Source organism: Drosophila melanogaster, chromosome 3R, assembly GCF_000001215.4.
Source record: "Drosophila melanogaster chromosome 3R".
Taxonomy (NCBI): domain Eukaryota; kingdom Metazoa; phylum Arthropoda; class Insecta; order Diptera; family Drosophilidae; genus Drosophila; species Drosophila melanogaster.
In genome coordinates this window covers 19,511,833-19,538,677 of record NT_033777.3, presented here as the reverse complement: position 1 = coordinate 19,538,677, position 26,845 = coordinate 19,511,833, and the positions used below count along the sequence as shown (strand labels likewise).

The window sequence follows — 26,845 nt, the reverse complement described above, 5'->3', positions numbered from 1 at the left end:
TGAAAGTTGCCTTTTCCATATATTTACTTACTGCACTTTGTACGCACATTTAATTAAAATAACACGCTTACCTGCAATGAAAAAGAGAAAACAAAATATTATTCAAAGTTTACACAGTAGCTTGCTTAGGCAAACATGACCATTAAATATTTATCAACAGTCTGTGGTTGCTATTTGCCTCCGGAAAAACTGTAGAGCACTGACCCCCAACGAGCATGAAAAGTTTACTTTTATTATATTGAAGCTTGTTGAAGTTGTTCGTTTATGACAAGGACTTTGATTACCAATCGAGAATTTTGTCTTACAACTAAAACAAAAAAGGAGAAGGCCAGGAAAGAAAAGAAGCACGTCATGTTCAGGAAATTAACTGAACGGGGAAATGGAGAGCGCAGAACATATGGTCTTTGGGCTTCGTCTAGGTCAGGCTGCGGGCTCAAATTTCATTTCCAGCACTTCCTCTTTGCAATTTTTCTCATCAGCTAAAAAATATATATTTTTCTTTTGCGTTTTTTATATATATAAATATATCAAAGAATCTCTGCTGTTGTGCTCCTATTATTTTCGTTAGCTGGGGGCGCAATTTCAGAAACCGAGAGCCCAAAACAAAGAACCCCGCCCACCGCCAAGAGGTGCGACAAAAGTAAGGTAACAAAAGTGATGGCAGAAATGGGCATGCGGCAAATGAGATTTTTAGGTCAACAGAGTCCAACCAGAGCGGCAACCGCCTGAGCTGAACTGCCATATGAACCGCGCCGGCAGGCTCTGCTTTTGGTTTAGTGTGTCACTTTCCGCTCGACTTTCCACTTTCCACTCATTTTGCCCCCGCTTTTCATACAGGGTACGTGCAGCGCGACGGGCAGTCTTGGTTTAGTGACTAATAAAGCGAATATCAAAACTTTCGTATAAGGTTTTCTTAATCAAATAAAAAAAACTATTGAGTTAAAGTAAACCATTAATTATCAACCAATCAAAATAACTTAAGGGGAATAATCATTCAAATCTATTTAATTGGCAGCATTTTAAGAAAGGTAAGTGAGGATGAGTAACCATGCAAGTTTGAGAAAATTAAGTAATCAGTATCCTATAGTCCGCGTATACAAAAAGTCCTTTTTCCGCAGTCTTCCCAGTTGCTCTCCTATGGATGAACGCTTTGATGGTGTGCGAGACGGCTGTAACCCACTGAAGCTTTATAGGCTAAATAAATACCGCAAGGGGGCGGTGCTGGGCGGTGGGTAGCGGTGGGTTATATGAGTGAGCCACTGACATCACACTTTTGTGTTGGATGCTCACGGGCTGGCAGCCGTGGCCTCTTCGTGCGTGCTGCTTTAATGGAGCCAAAGTGTACAGATTTTGTTGCCGCAATCTGTGCGTGGCCATTGCCTCAGTGTGGGTGGAATTTGTGGCTGTATGGGTGTATGCTGTATAGGTGTACGACTTTATAGGTGTGGCGTACCTGGGCGAAAGTGCATTGCATACTTATAGGTACTTATGCGGCACATTAAGCGGCTGACCTGAATTTTCGGTCGCCTGCTAATGATTTTTGGGCAAACCGAAGAAAATGGAAGCCGTAGCACTGCTTTCAAAAAATGGAAAATGTGAAGGGGATATTTCAAGTAGACAAAATGTGGGCCACAAAATGTGCAGTTTTGGGTTTAACGCGCAAACATCGCCTTGATGAAAGCAGGTCGACAAAAAATTGAAAAGATTTTAAGGATAAAAAAAGGAAATCGAGAGGTTGTAAACAAAACTCTAAAGCTTCAAGTAAAACGAAAATATTTTAGTTCCCAAAGCAGTATAAACCATGTTTATTAAATCCTAATAATTTTCAAAACTAATTGCACTGAATATAATTCAAATGCAATAATTCAGTAAAAATTATCAGCTATTCAGCTATTTTTAAATTAACCACCCGCCGCAATCCACTCTCAGCCACTGAATAATTGGAAGAGACTCTTTGACCCCATTTCACAGCTATTAATATTAATGGATGCCGACACTACACAGAGAAATCGCAGCAGCAGCCAAAGGTTGGCATTCCCATCTTGTTTCGACATACTGCCACCATGATGTTACCATGTTGCACATCATTACGAGGAGCGGTTCGCTGGCAATCAGAAGGGAACTCGTTGTATCCTAACTATGCTAATTCCAACTCGCATAACAAACTCGTATGCAGCACTCAAATCACTGACGAGTCTTGTTAGCAGAATCCGCAGACAGTTAACTACGTACGTCGGGCAGAAGGAATCATCCGGGTATTACGAGGGGGAACCTGTTCGCTCCTCGTTCATATTTCCCATGTTGCATGTTGTTGGCAATGGAACAACGATGAAAATTCCCTCTTTTACAATTTCTTTTTTTTTTCTATCAGCTTGCCTTGAGTACCCACCCCACTCCCCTCGACGTTGTGAAAAACTCATGTTTCTCGGTGTACAACACTGCGTATGTGTAATATAACCATGTGTTAGCTGGCCATAATGAATGGAAGCTGGCTGGCAACTCATTACTGGCCAGCTGCCTGTGAACAGGGACCAGTCCGGACTTTTTGGCAAATGTTCAGAAAGTCTCGTACAAGTGCAACATTTTTCGTAGCATTTTTTTCAAGCTGCATATACCAGCACATTGGCATTCAATTTTAAAGGTTGTTTGCCATATATCAAAAGTGGGTTAGGGACTCGTGTTCTGTTCTGTCTGTGATACAGATCTACAGAAAATAAACAAATTAGTTGACTCAACCCGACCCACATGCCATCATCAACTTTCAACTGATTAGCTACCCTAGTTCGGTGGAACAAAAAACGAAGCCACAAAAAGCAAAGGCCATAAATAATTGCAACTAATTTGGGGACAAGTTTTTCGCACAACTGTCACAGATGTAAGCCAGCTGAAGAGGGGCGTCGGAAAAGTGTGCTACGGAAAAACTAATAATGCCAATGACACACTGACATGTACCGCACTCACACATACACCCGCACACCATCACTACCATGCTGAGCGCACACATGACACATAATCACATAAAAGTAATGAACTCTACACATAAAGCGGTTGCCTGACTGACTGAGCTTTGCTCCGAGAGCTGAAAGGGTCCTTCATCTCATAATGGTGCCACTAAAAGTCTGCTTTCTCTCTCTCTCTCTCTCAGTTTGTGTCGTTGCTGCTGTCTCTTTTCCTGTCAAGCGGAGCTGAAGCGTAAATGCAACATACAACACACAGCACACAACTTTAATGCTGCAGAAATAGCCAAGGAAATGGCTCTCAAGGCAGAAACACGAACAGGGATCGACCAGAAGGCGTCCCTCAGCCACGCTGACCAAAAAAATGTATGGAAAAGAAGCCAGGATAGCTGGAATACTAATCTTCGCCAGCACGGACTTTGTCATCTCCTGTTCGGGGCGATGAAAAACTGCTGCGAAAAAATGTCCAAAAAGGAAATGGGGAAAATGAAGCTACGCAGATCACGATAAACGAAGTCACGATACGCTATGAATTTGCAAGAAGAGCGTAGTAGACGAACGGCATAAATTAAAAGAAAACGAATTTCGATTTATGCAAAAGATAGTAAACGCATATCGCACTAAGGAATGGAATAAATTTTAAATGCTTTAATTAAAAACTTGTTGTATTGAAACACCCATAAAATATAGATGTCCTGAGGTTAGCACCTGATAAAGTTTTCAAAATTGCAAGCTGTCTTTATTATATACAGTCGAACTTTAAAGTTCACTGCAGAATTCCGAAAACTTTTAAGCCATCAATCACCAAACTATTTCTTAACTGAAATTCCCCACGAAATTCATTAGTACGATAGAGAATGCTAAAAAAATTTCAACAGCTCTGAGCAAGCAACTAAAGCTTTATTAGTATGTATGGTCACATGTCAGTGTCGTCGTCATGTTGTGGCTAGCGGTTTCACCTCCTGCTGCTCCACAACCCCAAACTCCTGCATCCTGCATCCTGGCAGCCCGTGTCCGTGTCCACATCCTCCACACTCAAAGCTCCCCACTCCCATCTCGAAAACCCGCTCCCTCATGCGCGTCCTTGTGATGTGGCCATGTCATTGCCTCGGCATGCTGATAAAAATTTTTAACAAACTTTGAGTTAACGACAGCACCACTCTACTGAGCATGTATGTGTGTGTGTGCTGGCCGTTATCCTCCATCCTCAGGAGCAGTTTGAAAAATGGCCAAACACTATTAGCTTTCTGTCGGAAAGCAGCAGCGGCAGCCACATACAAAACATAAAAGAGAAAACTTGAAAGCAATACAGCGTCTAAAATATTAGTTGCAACATTTTTCGTGTCATAAAACTTTATTTTGCTGGCAACCGAAGAGCGAACGAAATAATAATAAAAAAAAAAATTGTCATAAATTTCACTCGAGTTGGCGGAAATCCATCAGAAAAATATACATCAAATGCAAAAATAGACTCACCAAGAGCACCGATTTTAATGCAGATTTGTGGTGACGGAAAAATGGATGACGTTACTTGACAGGGAGCTGAAAATAATTTCATTCATACGCAAATGAAACCTTTTATAACTATTTTTTGGCACCAGGGATCTGAATCTCATACTTTGTATGCCAATTCACTGAGATTTCATTTAATCAAACCTTGCCGTTTTCCCTATCAATTCAATGTTTACCTTTAATATCCGTTTGGCAAATCGAATGCCTCTTTTTTTCCACATAACAACAACTCAGTATAGCCAATACCAAAAGACTTGGCGAGCTTTTCCTTCTCCTTTTGCCACAGCTCTGTTTTTGTTTGTTTCTTTTTCAATTTTCCACACAATCGAGCACGACACAAAGACAATGACAACACATGGAAACTATGTGACAACTATTCCGCAGCTGGCGCCCCTGAAACGACGAAAACTGGGAGCAGCTAGCCCCCAAATCCAGTTGCCATAAATAAGGGGACTTTTCAACACATTAAACACAATAAATCCGAAACAAAAAAATAAACAGAGGCGAAAGCGCGTCTGCTGAAAACAGTTCGTTGACAAATGTCAACACAGATTGACAAAGGAAAATGGGCAGTGGGCGGCGATGGGTGGGGCTGTAGCGCTTAGCTTCCAGGAAAATGCATCAAAGCTCTGAGAGTAATTGAGTGACGATTGTTGTTGCTGTTGAAACAAAGCCACAGCACATTCGCCAGCATTAGCGGGGATTGCAATTATCCTTGTGCCTGCACCTTCTACCAACCCGACCAAAGCCTAAAAGTAGGCACTGAAAATGATTAACAGTCAAGCTTCCGTAAAACGAACGTGACATGCTGCTGAAAAATCTCGGAGCTTAAATTGACAAAGTAAGATTGTTTAAACACATACTGTTATTTAATGATGTATTGTTATTTGAAAAGCAAATGTAGTCATTCGAAAATATTGCTTAAGTAATATACTAATATTCTTGAAGCTATATTAAATGTCTAATGCCACTTTAGGCAGGAATTATGGCGGTATTTGTCTCACTTCCTCCACAAACACACTCGACCGCCATTTTGACTTTGATGCAGTGCACTCGGAAAAGTCAAGTTTTTCTTTCTCTCTCTTTCTCCCTCTCCTTCTGTTTGCCTTGCTCTCTGCTCCTTTCTTTGCTTCCATTGCCTACTAATAATACTTAAAGTGTCAACAATGCACCAACTTAAAGCGTCCTAAGCCTCGGATCGAAAATAGGATAAAGATAGAATCCTTGTCATAGCCCCCAAGTGAAAGTTGGCCTTAAGTGAAATTGACATTTAGGCCGTAAATTGCACATCGATGCAAATGGTGCTTCCTCTTCTCTTGCAAGTTTTTCGTTCAATTGAATTCAACTCTTGTCATCAGGCAACCCAATTTTCAGGACATCGCACCGCCCCTCCTCCTCTTTTCTGTTCACATGTGACTGGCTGGAAAACAACATGCAAGGAAGCAATTTCTTTTTGCACCCATTTTCCATTTTCTTTTCGTTATTTTCCTTTTGTTCAGCACTGCCATGCACAATTCAATTTGGCAAAAATGTAATCGATGCTAAGATGTGCAACGAAAACAAGTCATGGAAAATATATGGTTTTATTTCGCTCATGTGAAAGGCGGTGGGTGGTTGTGTATTTGCATGCAAAACAGGAGCTTGTTGTTTTTTTCTGAGACGATGAATGAAAGGCGGTAACAGAATTAAGTGTCACACAATGTCTTATTCGCAAGTTTGGTGGATATAATATTATGGATATAATGTTATTTAAAATAAAAGTTTTTTAGAAATGATATAATATTGTAACATACACAGAACTTATTTTTACCTTCCCTTTAATATGCGCCCCAATATTAATTAATATAACATATTATTAAAGGCATTTTACCACGGACATTTCGCTCTCAGCACCAGTTTTCCATTTCGGACTTCATTAATTTTCCGGGAACATTTCTCTTAATTATGAGCCAGACACACGTGCACATATCATTAACATCCTGGCATCCAGGAGAGACCGAGTGTGCCCAAAAGGAATGCCAACGGAATCTTGTTTTTTCCCTTCTCGAATTCAATTGCAATCAATCAAAACCGATGCGTTCAACGTTCCCCAGCCGCACACATGCACATTTATTTTGTATATCAAGATATGTGAGCTCCTTTCACCGCAGTTAATGGCGGTGCCATTCAAATACGCAAAATACGCGAAAACCGCAAACGAGTTGCGGTCTTTTGCACTTTTAAAATTGTGGGCGGGCCCGATGGCGGGGGCGTGGTAGTGGTAACATTAAAGTAATTGCTTGCAATTTGATTTCATCAACCACACAGGAGAGCCAACGAAGTAACATACAGTAGTATTAAATGGGCAAAATTTGATCTCGAATTCCATTGTCAGTCGGCTGAATATTCGCATTAATGAAGCTGCCATTCAAACAAACAATATGACGGGCAAAAAAGTGGAAAAATCTGCTGATTTTGAGGCAAGTTCTGGGCCATTCAATACAAAATTGAGCTGTTGCATATGCTCAAAAATCGAGTTGGTGGCGTCTGAACAAATTGCAAAAACGGCGAATGCATTTCGTTTACTGCGAACAGTTTTTCAGATTTTTTTTTTCGCCACCCCTCCCCTCTACCTTTTGTTGTATCAATTTTCCGACGCCATTTGCATAGCACTCGCCCTTACTACGCCCTTCGACGCTCACATTTCTTTGCAGCAATTTCCATCGCAGCCATGTTAACCCAGTTGCACCTGAAAAACGCCCCGAAGTTTGTTAGTTTGTTTGCCGGCGATGCTGCTGCTGCCAGAGAAAATATGTCAAAAATCAGCAGGGAAAAAATGGAAAGACAAGGATCTGCCTTCGATTGCCTGCAGCTCTCATAACAAGAAAAGAGATGGAGATAGAGGACGAAGTGTGAGAGGGACAGAAAGATGGAAGAGATGGTAGCTACGCATATGCACTTAGTTGTGTATTGCATATGACGCCCTGTCAGAGGCGCCTGAAAGTATGCAAACAGTCTCGTTTCGTCTCCTGTCGGCTTATATCTCCTCGCTGTGGAAAACAAAGTACTAAAAAAAAGGGGTAGACAAAAATAAAATTGTTTACTCTATGGCAAACTTTGCCCTGCTCTTCTGATCGTTCCTCTTCTCTTTCAATCGAGGATGAAGTTAATCTTAGTAAAACCATTGAACTTACAATATTTGAAAGCCATTTGGAAGAAGGAAATGTGGCAGCAATACGCATTTTTAGCTTACATTGTAATTTGTTATGAAAGCATTAAAATTCTGTAACCTTTACTAACGAAAAACTACCACCAAAAACAAGTTCTGATTTCAAATTGTTTATAGCTATATTGATTTAATGTTATATCTTCAACAAATGTTCTTATTTTAGATTAAACTTAAATTTTTATCGTTCAATGAAATTTTCAACTTTTGTCACCTTGCTCGAAATCAATTAGGATGAAATTGGTGAAATTTTTAAAATTTAATTTGCAGTTGTCTCCGGAGACTGAAAAAGTTGATTCAATTTCACTTGATTAAGCCGCCCGCTTTTCGGCGGCTCTACGTTGTTACTGTCTCTCTTGCTCCCTTCTGCCTCGCTCTTTCCCTCTTCCTTTGACTGCATTTGGCCGTCCCTTTTCGACCGTAAGTAATGAAGTGCTTTAAATATTAAAACCAATTTACGCGACAACATACGCGTGTTATGACGCTTGTTACCGGACTTTTGTTGCCCGCTTTTTGTTGGCCTGTATTTTTCTTGTTGTTGGGCAACCAAAAAAGGGAAGCAGCTGACATATTTCCATGGGTCCATGGGTCGGTGGTCCAGTGTCCCTGTCCAGGACCTGTGTCCTGGTAAACTTTTGCAATTAATCAAGATAGGCTGGTCGGCGGAATGAACATCGCCATTTACATGGAACCAACATATGGCTTGCTCTACTCAAACTCCCTTTCACCCTCCCACCGGTCTATTTCCCTCTCTCTCTCTCTCTCTTCCCCTAGATCGCCACTCCCCTCTCCTGGGAATGTCGTAGGTGTGTGTATAAGTGCCTGTTTGTGTGGGCGACAAAGATTAATAATAATAACTGCGACTAGCCCAGCGGTTGGTCAGCAAGTGGCATAATCATGATTTATGACACGCAATTAATAAGCGACATGGTCAAGGGGGCGTCGCGCCGTGCAGTGGGCGTGGCTCTGCGACAACCACGGCGTTGAGCCTCCAATTGAAAGCTGTTGACAATGGCAATTCCACCATTACTCCAACCCAACCCAACCACCCACTTTGTCATCTGAGTCCCGGGATTTCAGCACTGCACAATTGCAATTATTTTAAGCACGCACTTTGCTGGTTCCTATTGCGGTTTTTAATCAAATAGTGAAAAAAGCACTCTTCCCGCAGGTCAATCAACGTTGAATTGGCAGTAAATCAAAACATTAATGGGAAAATATAAAAAAATATTTGATATATATGGGCAATGTTTTTGATTTCACTCGCTAAAAACAACAAAAAATGTTATTTAAACGATCCGATACGATACGGAATTGTTATAATCTACTTAACCAACTGTAACTGACAATTATTAAAACTGAAAACAACAACTTTTTGTTGCCCTTTCTGTTGGTTTCTGTTTTATTCAATCGACGCTATTCCATTTTGAATCCATACAAATTGGCTTATCGCCAACCATGTTGCGCAGTGTAATTAACCGCAATGTCCGCTATAGTAATTAAAAAGTTATTTTTTGGGTTTTCACGCCTCCGCAAACAGCGCACACACTCACACTTACACGCAGCGCACAACAGACACAAACACAAGCACACAATGAACATTAAAGGCCGCAAAATTGCATTTGTTAATTGCTCGGAGGCTAAAAGTGAATTCTGGGTCCTGGCGCGGCAATCCTTCTGGTCTATAATAATACCCGTAGCGCTGTTGGCCGTCCGCTTTTGTTGTTTGCGGAGCTAATTAAAATAAATGTCATTCGGCCATGCTGTCAATAGTCGAATAACCAAAATGCTTGTGGTTCCTGTGGACGTCGCGTTGATTTTGCACTTCATTTGCTAAACAACGTGGTGGAAATTTTGCAAAAGTGTTTGGCGAAAATGGTGAAAAATGTGGGCGCACTGTTGCGGAAATAATTACTTTGTAATGCAAATTGTAAATTGCGAATGGTTGTGCAGTGGAAATGCAATTACTTCAGTTCAGCGTAATTGTTTGCAATTGCATTATGAGTAGCATACTTTTCGGCATGGATAGCATTAAACTTTTATTGTTTGCATTTGGTGTTGTTTTGTTGGAAAAAAATACAAATACTCAGGCAATTGGCTAAATGAAATAAACAGTCCAGCCTCAGGCTGGTAAAACTGTTTGCCCCAGAAATTGTCTCAAATAAATGGCAATTTATTCCCTTCTGGAATTTGGCAGAGAACACAACATTTGCATTCATTTTTAATTGGCCACTTCGTTTCATGTTGTGCTGGAGGAATATCTTTCGCAAATTGGCAAAAATGAAGTAAGCGAATCTTGTTTAGAGATGTAGAAAATATTGAAATACAGGTTGAATAAATAAAAAACTTTAGGCTAACTAAATAGTAAGTAACCAAGTAACATCACTTATACAAATATGTTTGCAATAAAAATCGTAACGTCAGTACTCGAATACATTGTAGTTTACTAATATTATTGAATCTACGTTAAATTTCCAGTTATTATTGATTTAAGGCACAATTCACAGTTCTTAAGCGCACTGTGCTTGGCACATTTCCAGCTTTGTTCGGCAAACTCATCCGAGCAGATATATAAACTCGAATTTGCCACTTCATGCGTCCCCAAGGAGTCAAAGGACTCAAACACGTTCACACATGAACCCTTCACATTCATAGCCCTCTACGCAGACCGCATACATTTAAATCAGGCCCAAACCCCAGAAAAGGCAATGAGCGATAAGACCGGACCGAGATCTTCGTGCCCCGACAAAGCCCACAATTAGAACTAGTTTCCATTTGTCATTAGCAATATTGTTTTATGCGAGCGGAAGGACACGAAATCCAGGACCTGAACCTGGTGTGACCGAAAAGGTGTTATTAAGACGACGACAGACAATTTCGCCTCAGCCTCGCTTGGGATTTGATTTATTTAGCATATCAACCGGCAGGATGATATGCCCTCTGATTATCCACATTTGCCAGTTTTCCCCGGCCCGTCTCACTTGATTACTTTGGCATCGCCATCATGGTTTTGGTGTGCGTGTTTCAAGCTATATGGCCTCTATGTGCCACCGAGAAATTCTCGATTAAAATTTCAATTTCGGCCTGGGCGAGATTAGTTTACTTGCTGAGCGAAATGACTTTGTAGTTTATTAAAATTAATTGGCTCTGAGCAAATTTGGTGAAAATTGATGGAAATTGATCCACGCCCGCACTCTTGCAAGTTTAACTTTCTGGGTCATTAACTGATTTGATGGCTTTTAGCCACACACAGTGAGTGCACTAAAGACTTTTGGCCAGCCGGAGATAAGCGCAGTGACCCGGACCTGGTCACTCCGATGATGATGAATTATGTAAGGCAATAAAATCGTATCTGATGTACATGTGCTTTTATGGTTGTGCGGGGTGGGGGATGTGGTCCATTCTTAAATTTATTCGCCAGCATGCTTGACTTACTCATTAAATTGCAATTTTACGGAAGAGGGTGTACATACCTGCAAGAGAAATAAGGATTTAAATTAGCAATACATACGTACATAACGGCAAATGGGGGTATGAAAACTAATTACGCCTGCTGCTGACATAGGGTTTATAATAATTATATTTGATTTGTGATATGCGCTCTATGTTTGAAGAGATTCTGAGCTTAAGAACCAGCAAATCAAACAACTGAAACATTTAAAGTACATTTAATCATATTTAAATTTGTTCATAAACTGGTAAGAACGACTTTATTTCTAATGGGAAATGCTAAAAAAGAATAGTATTCAATTAGTACCATCAAACCCACCTGACTCAATCGATCCTGGCTGTCAATAATATCGATAAACAGCCGCATGCGATCGTCGAGGATCTGGAAACCGTTTCGCGGCTGCAGGAGCAGGTTCTGGACCGCCTCGCGGATGCTACCGGGAGTTGTGCTGCAGGAGCTGCTGTTATCATCGCTAGCGAAACCATTCTGAATCTGTTGTTGCTGCTGCTGCTGATGCTGCTGCTGCTGATGGGCAGGCAGTTGCTGCTGCTGATGCGCCTGGTGTTGCTGCTGCAACTTCAGTTGCAGCGAATGCTGACGCAGGGCCTCCGAGCACTTGCGCAGATAGTCGTAGGAACCTTTCGATTTGTACTTGTCGGCCATGGCCTGAAAGCTATCCAATATCTCATTGAAGTCGGTGATCATGGGCGCAGTGGAGGGCGTGGTGGTGGCACTCGAGGGCGTGGTCACGGAACCTAGTGAACTGTTCGACTTGCTCATCACCATCTGCTGCAGTTTGGGGGAGGTGCTGTATGGCGAGCTGGTTATGACCCGGAGTTCCGTGGTCAGCGAACTGCCGCCGTTGGCAGCTAGACTCTTGAGGCTATTGCTGCTGGCGGAGCTGGGAATCGCTTTGCTGGGACTCAGGGCCTGCAAGTCCTCGCTCATGAGCCTTAGATTGTCGGAGATTTGATGGAAACTTTCCGAGGTGACCAGAGAGTGTTCCCTTTGCTCCAGTTTGCCATTACTGCTGCTGGGTATTATGCTGCTTTTGGGTCTCCGACGTGTGGGTATGCCATTAGTTTGACCATTGACCGCTACTCCTCCTGACGCCGCCTGTCCGCCCACTACTCCGCCACCCGGCGTTCCGGACGTAACATCTGGCATCTGGAGCGGTTTCGAGATGAACGAGTCCAGCGTCTGCGAGCTTGTCATCTTGGGCTTGTCCACACTCTCAGGTATTTTATTGGCGCGTATTGCATCGAGGAATTGTCTCAGCTGATCCGAGGGCGTGGGCGTTGCCTCTACTTCTGGTTTGGCAGCTGTATTGGAAGTTACCAACGAATCGGTACCGTTCCTTTTCAAGGTTGACGTGGGTTTCAGGACATCATCGGGCATATGTTGCTGGTACTCCTGTCGCATGCTACTCCTGATGTTGTCCAGAAAAAGTCGCAATTGATTGGAGGGCGTTTGGGCCTCATTGGCCTGGCTGGTGGAGAGAGAAGCCAGTGATTTGCTAACAATCTCCGGGGAAATCATATTTGGCTGAAAGTTGTTATTGCCGTTGCTGCCCGTACTATTATTGCAGGTTGTCGGCGTTAGCAGGTTGAGATTCGTCTGACTTTGTTTGGCCAGTTGCTGTTGTCTTTTGAGCTCCGAAAGTAACTTGGCCTGTTCCGAGTACTTGCGCACACTTTCTGTTATGGTTCTTAGTTGCTCGGAATAGGCCCGCAGCTGGTGCTCCAAGTACGCCTGGTCCGGAGCAGGTGCAGCATAACTCATGGGTCTGGTTTGCTCAGCTTTGCTACCATTCTCCGTCTCCTGACCGCCATGAAAGCTGATGGAGTGTCGCATGGTGTTCACTTGACTTCCGGCCGGACTCATTAGCATATTGTCCGCACTGCTGCTTTTCTTGGGACTCTTTTGGCGGCTTAGTGTTCCATTGTTGTTATTACCATTTCCGTTGGGGAAACGCCTCAGCGGTATGGGTGGTGCTTCGCTTTGCAGACCCCCATTGAAGCGATCCAAGCTTCTGGGTCGCTGGTTGCCATTACCATTGATCTGGCCATTTATGCCAGCCTGCTGTTGCTGTTGTTGCTGCTGCAGTGGTGGCCGCGGCGTGCTCTGCGATCTCCGTGGCACCACTGGAGCTGCTGCCGGTTTGCGGTGCAGTGGTACCGGTGGCGCAGGCTGACCATTTGTGGGACTTTGTCTATACTGCTGGAATAGTGCCGCATACAGGGTCTCCTTGTCACCGCCATTGGCTGTTGATGCGGCCGCTGTAACGGCATTACGCAACTGTTGCTGCTGGCGGGATAGCTGCAATAATCGCTGCTGCTGCTGGGCATTGTAGTCCACAAAACTGGACTGGGCGGGCGAACCGCCCACTGCGATGCTGTGAGGACGTTGCTTCAATCCGCGCAATCGCGATGGTTCCGCATACTCGGGCATTTCATAATTGCCAGAACTTGCAGATGTGGCTGGCTGAGCACTTGATAGGCCTGTTGGCACACCGGGCGCTGCCTCTGTGGGCGACGGACTATTGAGGAAGGGATTATTGCCCTTCAGTGCGATCGGCTGGGCAGCTCCTGGCAATCCGGAACTGGGCAACATGCTGGTCAATTGGGGCGGCGGACCGGGAGAGCTTTGCAGGGCCTGTTGCTGTTGCGTGGTGCTACCTGGATACAATAGCGATTCGCTGATGTGCAGGTCCAGTTCGTGGGCGTTGGGCTTCGCGTATATGGGGTTGCTTCGGGCGGGGGGCGTGGCAGCTGCAGGATAGCCGGTAATTCGAAAACCATTCATACTGCTCGTTGGCTGATGCTGCTGCTGTTGCTGTTGCTGCTGCTGATGCTGCAGTTGCTGCTGTTGATGCTGTTGATGTTGCTGTTGCCGTTGCGCAATCTTGGCCGTTATTGTCGTGGTCATGGCGCATTCGTTCCTTTTGGCCCGGCTATGAACTGTTCGTTAGCCAATCAAACCATCAGTCAATCAATCAATCAATCATTCAGACGGCTGTATTTATATTCGCTTTTTTGACATTCAATTTAATTGCACTACAAGGTGCAATTAGTGAATATTCACTTTAAATATACTGGACACGGACGGAAAATGTATTATTAACACATTGCATTCAAAAGAGCTTGTTTAATTTTCGTACTCTTATGAATGTAAATTATGCTTTTGTGGCTATTTTTATTGTTTTATTGTTACATTTTGCTTGTTCATTTATATTATAGTATTATATCTGGTATTTGTAACTATTCTTGTGGAAAGTGTAAGCAATATTTCATTTGAGATTTGATGTCCCATTTCATTTCCATAGACAATATTAACATTCTCCCATTTCAACATGTTATCCCACAAATAATATCATTGAATAAATGGGGAATATATTATGCAAATAGCATCGACAAGAACTCGAGCCGGTAATACATTTTACATGAATATAATAACCTAGCAATTTGTTCAATACCAATGCCAGAGGATTTGCATTGTACGAATGCAAATTTTCATTTAGCATTCGCATTAGCCAAGTCAAATATCAACCAGAACAACTAGAGCCAGAAACATTGCAGGGAAAGCAAATTTCCAAGTGAATTTTCACCAAGTTGACCAAGAATTTGCACACTGAAATGTTTGAAAACTTAAATGTTAGTTGCTGCGGTCTCTTTGAACAAAACTATTTATGACAATGTGTGCGTGCAAGGGAGTGACCCCTGACCCTTTTCCAACCACCACTCGCTTGCCGTCTCCGAAGTGTCAACAGCAGGGAAAACAATGGAATGGAAAGCATTTACACGCTTTAGAGCGTAAATACACCATTAAGGGAAATGATACCCGGCAAAGGGGGAGTGCGGTTGTGTGGCTTAGAACTCGGCACAAACATAAATATTTAATAAAAATGCGCATAAATTATAACACACAAATTCGAGCTAAAATAAGAAAAACCAGCAAATGAATGCGGCCGAAGGGAAAATGGCCGGGAAAGCGGAAAGGACGGGCAAAACAAGCCATAAGGGAAATACGCGCGAACATGTAACAAAATGCACATATGAATATGGAGATAAAGCGAGACGACGCGATGAAGGAGTGAGACGGGTACAGTGAGTTACATGTGTCGAGTGGGAAGATTAATTTTCGTGGTGACTGTATTTGCACTGGCCGAAATTTCCAATGTTCTGACCAACGTAGGGTTACGAAAGATTACAGAAATTCAGTAGTAATTCAATTCAAATCAAAATTAAATAGTTATATTTTTGTTATGTCAATCAAGTTATCAAATATGTTTGATCCAATAATATTTAATCCAATGAATGAAAAGTAAATAGTGAGTGGCACTTCATTTCAAGCTTGCATTATTTTAATCAATTTTGGATTACCTATCACAAATTAGTGAAGTTCAGTAAACATTGGCTGACCGAAAGGCAAACAAACACTCATGTCAACAAACATTCGTCTACAAATTCCAATCAATGAAAATCAAACGGCAATTTAACAATTATTATTTTCTTAAGAACCAACCTGACATGAATTCCCCTTATCAAAAACACCAAGAGACCTGCATTTGCTAATCTTGTGTACATTAATTTGCTAATGTGCGAAATATTTCCGAAATGAGAGCAAACAAGGTGGGGCATTTTTCGAGCTGTGTAAACACTGAGAAGAGGAGCTGCTGCACCATGATGCACTTTGTCAACTCGTCATGCTACGTGCTCAGCTGTCTGAGCTCGGGGTCCTGGGATTCACCGTCTCTCCGGCTTTGTGGTTTATGACTAGCTGTGGGGGCAAAGGTACGGAGAAAGCCAGGACTTCTTCACATGGATAGTGTGTCAGTGTGCTAGGACAGCGAAGGGTTGACGGGAATGAGGTGCGGATGGCAAAAGTAACTTGTATCAACACTTTAGCACATGCATAGCAAACTGAAGAGACCCACTTTGCACACACATGTGGACACCGAGAGAAAAGTGGTGTCCGTTTTGCAGCATATCAGTTAAGTAATACATAGAACTCAGTTCAAAAACAGATCCTAAAAGAAACTCTTATTTTTCAGAGATCTAACTGATACTGTCAAGATTTTCTTTGCTCTGTTTGTATTTATATAAATTATTGGAAACTAACAAGCCTTTTTCCCCTGTGTAGATCCACCTGCTGACCCTCTTGGAGCATTGCACCCTGCAGCAGCGCAGGCTACACAAAATGCCAGCCATCGTCTTGACATATTTGGGTTAGATTTGCTGCTCTTGCTCATTAGGAATTCCGACTAAATTCTGGCCGCCTCCCCCTGCGCCTCGTCCTGCATTTGCCTGCTAATGAACATAACTCTGGAAGGATTCCTTGCCAACAGAAGGCCGACAGACAGCAGAGAAGTTTTCGGGTTGTTTGTGTAAGTTTTAAATTAATGACAGCATATTTACTTGCGGCCCAAACCGAAGAAAAGGGGAACACAGCTGGTGCTGCTGCTGACCAGAGCAACTTGAAAATAGATTAACAAAAATTAATGTTATGCTCGGTTTCCAGTTCTCTGATGCGGAATCAGGTCCTGAGCCTTGGAAATTAAATAAGATGTCCTGTCACTGTCACGAGCCCAGCGTTTGTTGTTTGCCAACTGTGGCTTTGAGTGTGTGGCTGATGAATCTTCCTCGGTTTCCTCGGTCTTTATCTGCCCCACTGTCTTACGAGGAATTTGATTTAATTTGTGGCAAGCAGTGTCTTGAGCTGAATTTCTATCTGGTTTTTGCCATCATTTGTTTGCATTGTTGTTCGTGGTTTGTTTAGAAAGTGAGTTTTCAGTTGGCACAGATAAATAGTCCTTTGAAGAAATATTCCTCCAGTTACACGACCTTTAAATGTCATTTTTTAATCAATCCACACACACTCCGAAGTACTTTTGATCAAAATATAAATCTGTTTCGAAACCATTTCAAAATCGAAATCAGTGTTTGGCTAGTTGAATAATTGAGTTTTCAATTTGCCAGCTGTAACCGCATCTTTCGCTAATAAAACTCACCATAAATTAATTAAAAGAAAACAAATTACCCAGACACATGCTGATGAGAAAACCTCATTCAATGATTTTCAATTAGTGCTGAAACCTAAACAAACTAGCTGCAGCAGCAAAATCTGACCGCAAGGCGGTTACACGATGAAAAAGGATAAATTGCGGGGTATGGGTAACACCAAAAGGGGAACAGAGGGAGAAAATGGTGTAAACCAAATCCGAAAAGCCGGGCAAAACTTTCATTTAAAAGAAAAACCAATCGACTGAGCGGAAAAACCGAGAAAAAAGCAAAGGAGCTAAAAGTGAATCCTTCGCCGCATTCAAAAGTGAAAAGCTGCAGGAGCAACACACAGACAAACAGTGATAACAAATGAACACGAGAAGGAGCAAGGACTCGCAGCTAGAAAAAAAAAAAAATGGGAAAAAGGACTCCGTGCTTGTACTACACGCCAAGGGCCAGGCTCAAACACTAAGCAAATAGACATGATAAATTAAAAAAGCAGAAAGCAAAGCAACACAAGCGAAAAAAAGGAATGAAAAGCAAATAACGCGACGCATTGCACGCAAATCTCAAGAAAAGATTACAGCAACTCCACCTACCCTCCCGCCCCTTTTCAACCCTCCCGCCCCACTGACAAAGGGGCGTGGCAGGTGCGGCGATGGCCGATGTGTGTTAAGTGGCATGCCCCAAAGGCGTCAAGAGGCACGCAGGATAAATAACAAACGACACTGATAGAAGGCAGAAGCGAGTCCTAGCGAATGGGCGAAATGGGACGGGAGGTGGCGGGGGGCATGGCAAAGGGTTTGGAGTCTAAGCCCCGATGGGCGTGGCAACTGGCTTGTTTGGTTAAGCCTTCCAGCAGGTGCTAGCGTGTTTGAAATGCCAGCGATTTGCCATTTGCATAGTCGGGAATATGCTAAACTGACAGGGTTGTCAGGGTGTCAGTTCATGAACTAACTAATATTCTACAATTACAAGTCGGAGTCTTTCATCAAGTACTATTTAAGGAATTCCAATATGCATACAATAACAAAAAAGAAAAAAAACTATTTGTATGGAATATAAGAAAACTCTTTTGGGGAAAATAGCATGGAAACCGCTTTGGACAAAATAACTTAAAGTAATAGCTAGTATTCTTTTCTGACCGATACAGACCACCTGCCAACCCTGTTTGCTTGGCAATTTATCAGGACGACACCTTCTGGCCAATAGACATGGCCAACATGGCTAATACTAACAAACCCATGGACGGCACCGACATCCATAGATATATAACCATGCAAACACCTAGCAAATACGCAGCCAAGTGAGAAATGAAGACGAGTTAGTTAAGAAGGAGCAAGAGGGGAGGAAGGGGGTCAGGAAAACCGGGGAAAGAGTGAAGCTGGCGATAGATAAGCCCGCTGCAGTCACCTCAAGCCATCTGGCCAGCAACGGATGTGGGGGTGCAAAGAAAATCCTGCAGGACGACGGCATAAATCAGGATATACATACATATATAGACACGAAGAGAGTGAAGGCAGAGGATTGAGGGACAAGGAGTACGGGAGACGGGAAGCGATAAAAGACAAAACGGGCAAAGGAAAGCGGTCCAAAGGCAAACGGCAACACTAATTGAAAAGCAAGGTAGAATTAATGGCTACGGAAATGTAAGCGCTCCATAAAGTTTTTCCCTGCAAAAAGGGAAACCCCTGGTAGACGGCTAAAGAAAAAGGAAATGCCAAACTAGAACGAAACGGTACTTAAGTTAGCCAATTTGGAGGCCATGCAGTCACCGCATTTTCCCCTAATTTTCCATTTTTCTCTGGTCGTTCCCTCTCTTTTCCACCACCCAGCATTTGGTACCGAAATAAGTTCTTTCGGTTGGACAATTTTATTAACATTTAATTGAAATAGCCAAACAAGCAACAAATGAGCTGCCACAGGCCATATACGTTGATAGTACAGCGCGTAACGGCACTATAAAACCACGGGAAAGCAATTAAGCTTGGTTTTCACACAAATGTCGCAAGTGTCAAAAAATATTTTTAAATCCGACGATTTCAAAAATTTCCAATTTGTTGGCAAATCACTTTTTCCCGATTGAATTGTATTCTGTCTCGTTAATCATTTGATACGCACTGTCCACCGCCTGGAAATTAACACCCATTTAAGCTAGTTAATAACACAATCAGAATTCTTATGCCAAGAAGGGGCGCAACGGAGCAGTCTTGGTCCGGGATCCGTTCTAGGCACTCAACTGAAAAGTTTTAATCCGCTAAAAGCCAACCGAAGTAGGATTATGGGCTTTTGGCGTGCCATTGATACGTTGTTCCACTGTGGCATTTCTTTGTGCGTGTGTGTGCGTATGCATTTTATGATGATGAAGGTGTGAAAATGGAAAAGGTGTGTGGGTTATAAAATAAACTCTTAATGGAAGTTATAAATAAGAAATAAGGCAGCCAAGACGGACGAACAAGTCAAGCAAAACTTTTGGGCCAAGAACCAAATTTAAACCACAAATTAAAGCTTGTTTTAGATAAAAACAACCAGACTAATCATGACTAAACAAAGGCAATTATGTGCAAATTTATTTGGCTAACCTTGGATAGATAATTCAAAGTCCTTACTCGAGGGCACTTGCAATAAAATTTATTATGTACACGCCCCGGACGACAAAAGTTATGACAAATAGGATTGAGTACTTTAGAACTCCCGCATTATTTCAATATTAATAGCAATAATCATCTAGATAATGGTTTGAGTTCAAAAGAACCATAACCGAATTTTAAGGCCATTTTGGGTCTTTCCATTTTTTTAAAGGCGGAACGCAGTTATTTATTTATTATGCGACCATTTCTTGGGTCTCACAGCTGGACATTATAACTTGATTATTTCGATCATAAAAGTTCTGGGACGAACGTGCATCGAAAGCAAATTTCAAACTTTAAGGAAACGAAAGGAAGCCGTTAAATAAAGAAACATTAAAAGAGGTACTATCGAAACTTGAACTATGTATAAAGGACCAAACACCTAATTGAAAGGGGTGTGGATGAAGACGATTCCATTAATTTTGGACGAATGGAAATGCTCGAAAAACTTTTCTCTTTGCCATTTCAATTTTCGCCTTTTTCTTGGCATTTTCACGCTGCTATTGCTCGCTGGCTGCGAAAAACTTTTTTGCTTGCGCAAATAAAATCACAATAAACTAATTGAATTCAGCAAATCGTTTTCCATAGGAGTGGCTGGAATGTGGAGCGAATGAGAGCAGTGCGCGAAATTAATTCAATTGGCTAACAATAATAATTTGCACAATAAAAACGGCAACAATTGAATGAAGCAGAGGCGAAACTTGGCCAGAGATTTAATCGCACAATGAAAATCTTTCTTCTGGCCAGCTGTTACGTGATTTTCTCGAAGGTCCTGTTTCCTTTTTAGTGCCTGCCGCTGATAGCAAAGTAAAAGTTCGCTTTACTTGTTAAATTAATGAAATTGTTATGCAAAATCCCCAACTACTGGGAAAGGAAAATAACTATGTACAACTAACAATTACCAAGTTGAACGTCCAATAACAACGAATTTCGAGCAACTAAAAGCGAAGGGATTTGACAGGTGAAGTGAATTTGAATGATGATAGAAAATGTGCAAGTGGAAAGTTACAATAATAAAACAGAGAATTTTAGCAAGAGGATTTTTTATGTAAAAGAATTAATCTATTATATAAATTCATAATTTCAAAAATTTCTCTAGACACTCGCAGTATTTTTCCGCTGTTGCAACTGGAATCCAAGTGTTCAATGTGGCGTATACGCAATATCAAGTGAAAACCACTCGAACAAGCACATAACGACAAGTTTCCTTTTTCTGGCTTTGCTATTCTATTTTTTGGGTTGGGTTGGGTTTGGTTTGCTTCGGTTTCGGTTTCGGTTCTCTTTGCAAATAACCTCGGGCACGTTTCTCGGCTAACTGCTTACAAGTCCGGTTCTGTATTCCCTTAACCTCCCCAACAGTACTCGTATCGCATCTACCATGTACATTTCATTTTTATACGGCAACAATGCCGTTTTCCTTTTCCTTGTACAACACTTAAATCCCAATTCGTTTCGGGTGCAGGAATCACAGCTCAGATATCGGGCACATGGATGGACGGTGGGGGAGCACTTACTTAACATGCATGTATGGATATTTTATTGATACGCAACTGTGAGTGCCGCTGGGCGATTGGACACAAGAAGCAAGGAGCAAGAAGCAAGGAGCCAGGAGCCAGGAGAAGGGAAACTGGGAAAGTGTGGGAAATAAAAATGAAAATGTGTTGCGAGGCCTTTAATGCGTTTCGCAAGCATTTCGGGTTCTTGCCTCGAGGAGTCTTACGCACACAAAAGTGGAATGGCCCAATAAATGGCCATTGGCCAGAGACTAAAAGTGGAATCACCCACACTCGCCACTCGATATTCAGCTGCAGTCAGCTGTGGACTTTCGTTCGCAAGTCACATGGAAAACTCTTTGAGTTTTCACTTCTTTCGTAAGCCTTTACACTTGTTAACAATGTGATGTTATAAAATCGGTGGCACTTACATGTAACAAAAGAGTTCACTTCAATTTCTTAGCTATTTTACTGATTTATAAGATAGAAAATGCTCAGGTTTGTATTTTTACTCCTAACTATACAAACATAATCAAACTAAAGCGATTTATATTTTCTTTAAATTACAAACTATTTTGAAAGTGTATCTAATGTTCAATGTGTTCCGGTCAAAAAGTTCTTTTACCACTTTTCCAGACTCATGCGTCAAGATTGTTCATTCATCTTCCTTCGCCAGGATTTCGGCATCGAAGCGGGTACAACAATCAATAAAATTGAAGATTTGCCTTTTTCGCCCAGCCACACAAAAGTCATGCCAGCTGCTGCCCGGATTCATCCTCCCCAAACATATATATATATATGTACAATATATATATTGGAATATATATGAAAAGCGAGGGTGACGGGAAACGGAGTGTCAGGGAATTTGCAAATGCCGACTGATTAATGACGCAATAATTGTTGGCACACGCACTCTGAGCGATGGATGGCCGAAATGTATTTAAGTTTCTGTTTTGTTTTCGCCCAAAGGCAAACAAAGTGTTAAAAAATTGACTTTCGGCCGACCATTGGCCAAAAAGGATCAATGGCTGGTCGTTGTTCGGGCCATTTGATGGGATTATTATCGTGTTCTTAGCCCTTTTGGAATTTGATTTTGCGGAAAGCTTTTGTCGGGCACCCTTAAGTTCCATTTCGTTACGTTCAATTTACCAAATTGCTTCGGTGGCAAATGGAAATTTCAACTATTTTCCCCATTGGTTTTTCTATTAGCGGTTCGAAGTCTCTGGGGTCTGAGATTCGTGAGCTTCAGCTGAGACGCTTAATGATGATTTATATTTGCTTTGAGCTTTGAATTGCTTGGTTAATTAAACCAGTTAGGCGGTTGGGGTTTTTTGGGGGTTCCAAATGAATTTCAATTTCCACAATGATAAGTGGCATTTTAAATGGTTTTCTGATTGAAACTCATTGAAAGGCGTCCTAGATAATGATCGCTAAGTAATTCAACTAATGTTTATTTTGGGGATGGTTCTTGCCCATTGCATCATTGAATCCAAGACAAAAGGCAATTGATTGATTGACCAATAAAAGGAAACTCAGTTATTTGAGGTTAAACATTATTTGTAAGATTGGGTAAGAATCTATTTGTACCTCCTTGATGTTTCATCACCTCGTTTCTTTTTCTTTTATAAAAAAGCATAATGTGTTATGCTCTAGTGCAAATCCCTTTAGGACATCATAATCCCAAGCATATTTATACATATTTATATATATAATCCCAAGCAGAGTAAACAAAGCATAATTAGCAAAAGAAGCAGATAAGGAGGGAGTAGCTTCTCTGAAGGTGTTGAAAATTACGCATTAGAGAGGGAAAAACGGAAATGAAGTACAAATTTTCTAGCTGCTGCGATTTATGTCGGCCAGGAATCCCAAAGGATATTTTCCGGCGAGCCGACTTGGGATGAGATGATGCACGTGAAGTCGGTTGCCAGGCGCGCTAATTTGCTAAGCTCGCTTACACATTGGAATTGGGTAAAGTACAGTTCTGTCCCCCCTCCAAAAAAGGGGGTTCCTCCAGGGAAGATCCTGGCAAAGGCTTTTGCGGTATTATCATTAGAATTTAAATTGCCTTTCGTTGCTGGAGTTGCTGTAGTTGCTTTCATGGCGTCGTTAAGATGAGGGCGAATAATTTGTGGCGCCACCGCTGGCATATTTTTTATGAGCTTATTTACCCTTCTGCCTGGGTCTCTAATTTAAGCGCCTTTTCTTTAAGCTCTTTTATCTAACTGAATATTTAATTAACCGCACAACGAGAGTTGCCGGTGGAAAAAGTGAAAACTGTGTGGAAAAGCATACGAAGTGACAGAGAAGAATTGGGTTAATCCTACTACAACTAAAAATATTATCCAAGTTGAAGGAAAACTTTTAGAAGGAAAACTTCGTTTCTGGGTTTTCCACTTCCACCTCGCTCTCTCTCTCTTTTTCTCTCATCGTTTTTACACAATTTTTATCTTATTTAACTTTTATTATCTTGGAGCGTGATAAGCCTTATCTGCCATGTGTTTCGTATGGCTTGTGCGGCTTTTGCTGCCTTTTCTGCCGCTGGCATTTCCAAATAGTTGTGAGTCTTATCACAACAACGAACCACAATGGTCCAGTACACAAGCATCAGAGTCAGCACCACCACCCATCACCCACATTTTGTGGTTGGAAGGGCACATCAACTGGCACCACCCATCATCCCCCCTGAACCACATTGTCGCTTATAATCTGCTGTAACTTTCTGGCCCACTCTTAACTGACATTTTTTGGTTTTGCGGTTCGTTACTGTGACTCTTTTACGCTAATTTGGCCAGCTAAAACATGACAAAATATAATAAAAAATGTACACATAGAGACTTTATATTACTTTGCGATTTATGTATGTCGCCGCCTCGGAGATGACATTGAAATTTTGGTGTGGATTTTGTTGGTTGGCTGCCTTTGGTCTTATTTTAGCGTATGTCTGGAACATGTTTTTCTGTTTACATTTGGCATATCTGCGTTTCTTTTTTTATTTTCATATTTTTGATTGACAATCGCATGTTTGCAAAAATATTTGCGGATTCAGTATTCCCTTAAAATATATTTTTCACGATTTTTTATTCCCTTTTTTCCAGCAATTCAATGAAAATGTAGGGACAGCAAAACTTTTTATAATAAAAACTAACATTAAATTAAAAACTTTTTGAAAATATCTCTAGTTGAAAGTGTATTTCTTTCAGTGAAGTTATATGTCACAATTTTCCATTTTCTTGTTTTTATTGCAGTTCCGCAGATGCTGTCATGACATTTGCCAATTGTGAGTGAATTGTGTCGAAAATTTTTCGTTCTGGCCTCTGGAAAAGAATTTGGGATTTTTCTTTCCTTTTTTTCTGATTCGGTGCAACTGTCGGAAGATTGTGTTGATTTATTTGGTAAAACGTATTTCTTGGTACAGCTTCCAAGCCAAATATTGATGGGAATGCAAATTCTCGGATTGATGGCACTGGACATAAACAAATGTGCAGAGGTGCTAATTTTAAATGACAAAAATTTTAACTGAGCCAAATACGTATGCCAATAGGGAATTTAAAGAGAATTTCTTTTCTCGAATCAAATCATTTGACTTTAAATTGTTGACCAAATAAATAACTATAAATAAGTATTCCGTTTCTGTGTAAATTAATTAAATGTAAACTATTTTCTCTTAAAACGGCCCTTCAAAACATCCAAAAGTTGAGGCCCAAAAACAGAAAACCTTGTAAAAACCCGCTTTTAATTCCGCCCACACTGAGTTTTGCCACAAATGATAATGCATTTTTAATATGCACATAATTCTCGCAAAAGGACAAAGATATGAAAGACCTGGCGAAAAAAAAATTACAATAGAACCTAGAGAATGAAAAGGGTGCGGAAAAGCGTTGGGAAATGCGGTGGCAAAGCGGAATAAATAACATTTAGTGTGAGCGCTGAGAACATGCGAAAATGTAGTTAACATTGCAAAACAGTAACGAATGAAGTGGAAATGGAATTGAAAGCGCAAACACACACACACTTAGAAGGGGAGGAAGGACTTCAGCACAAAAGTATGCAAGTGCTAGACAAAATGTCCGCGAACGAAAGAGATGGGCTTCAAAAATAGAAAGAGCTGGAGCATCTTTTGTGCTGTTTTTTGTCTGTCTCGGTTTCTGCATTTCCAGCTGCATAAAGTTCGCATTTAATTTCGTTGGCAACCCCTTTTCCGTAGGCTCCCTCCTCCCGCTTTCATTCCATTTTTTTTTTCAGTTTTCCCCACTTTTTTCGCCGTTTTTCACAAATATCTCCTTGATGTTGTTGTTGTTTTTATCGCATGTTTGGCCGCGAGTTATCATTTCTAGAGACACCCACACACATAGAGCCATACAAAACACTGTAAACATGTCACAGTGTCTGTGCGGCGTCTGCAGCTTTCCCACTTTCCCAGCCCCATTTCCCACCGCTCCCATTTTTTTTTTGCTTGAAGCAAACAGGAAGCAGTCAGCCCAACACTGGCACAAATTAAATGCAATAACACGAAAAAAATATAGAAAAACGTAAAATAAAAGAGAGCCAAAGGAGAGCAGACTGGCATGAACCTCGCAGTTGCCGCAACGGAAGCGCTGTGCAGGATAAAGGGTAGCCGAGTCCTGCGGAATGGGGCGGAACTGGAACTAGTGCCACGTTCAAGCAATTATAGTCAAAGTGAAGTTGTAATCTTTGGTGGGTCTCTTGCAGATGGCAATGACAAATAACTCTATCTGCCATGCAAGAGAAATGGGCGGCGGTGGCATGCTACAAGTATCCTTGCGAAATTTACACACGAAATTGGATGCCTGATTCTAAGATATGCGAGCTGGAGTGGATTGTAAAGTCGAGACGCTTAACATAAATTTACTATTTATGACCTACGATATTTTAGAAGTGTACCCACTAAGTAGAACATTCATGAAATAATGCTGGATATAGAAAATTTAAGGAATTTATAACATCTAACTTCCTGTATGCCTATGAAGAAGAGAAATTATACTCAGCCTTATAAAGATGTGTGCATATATGAAATCTAATCAGGTTGCTCTTGCATAAAACACGACATATATATATATAGTTATATTGTTTTGTAATATTTCCTATAAAACCTCAAAATGCAGCTTATCAATTAGAAGTCAACCGTGCATTTGCTCCCCTGATTTTCACGATTCGCTGATCCTGGCAAGGCTCGAAAGTATGCAACACTGATGATTCGTTTTCCCACTTCCTTGCAACCGTCAGCTGACAAGAGCCACTTGAAAACTGGCTACAGTGGATTCAGGTCCGCGGTACTAATCACCAACTAACCATCGCGCACACATCCGCATGCTGTGGTCAATCCCGTCCAAATGGGGATGGCAAAAAAAAAAAAAAAAAATAAAAGGGAAAACCGGACAAACAACAACAAACCGGACCAGCAAAGCCTGGTCAATCGTCGGCGTTCAACGTCCAAGTCAAGGACCATTGCCTTGCCCTCAAGTGGAACTCCGCTCTTTTATTTTTGCTTCTATGTAAACTTTTTCTCCGCCCTTCGCTTTGCATTGCATGTTTGCCCCCTCCCACACTTCACGTTCTTTCCCCGGCTTTCATTTT

At 41.6% G+C, this 26,845-nt stretch overlaps 1 protein-coding gene across 10 annotated transcripts in view; it reads right to left on the bottom strand.

Annotated features, from left to right (window-relative positions):
- Positions 1-26,845, bottom strand: part of Dys (Dystrophin) — a 136,204-nt gene that overhangs the window by 58,611 nt on the left and 50,748 nt on the right. The window contains exon 2 of one of the 10 annotated variants that reach the window (NM_001043260.2): positions 11,444-14,219. The exons of the other annotated variants lie outside the window; for them this stretch is intronic. Within the exon in view, the coding sequence (NP_001036725.1) occupies positions 11,444-14,053 (2,610 nt within the window). The 5' untranslated portion in view covers positions 14,054-14,219. The remainder of the gene's footprint in view (positions 1-11,443; positions 14,220-26,845) is intronic. 10 annotated transcript variants of the gene reach the window in all.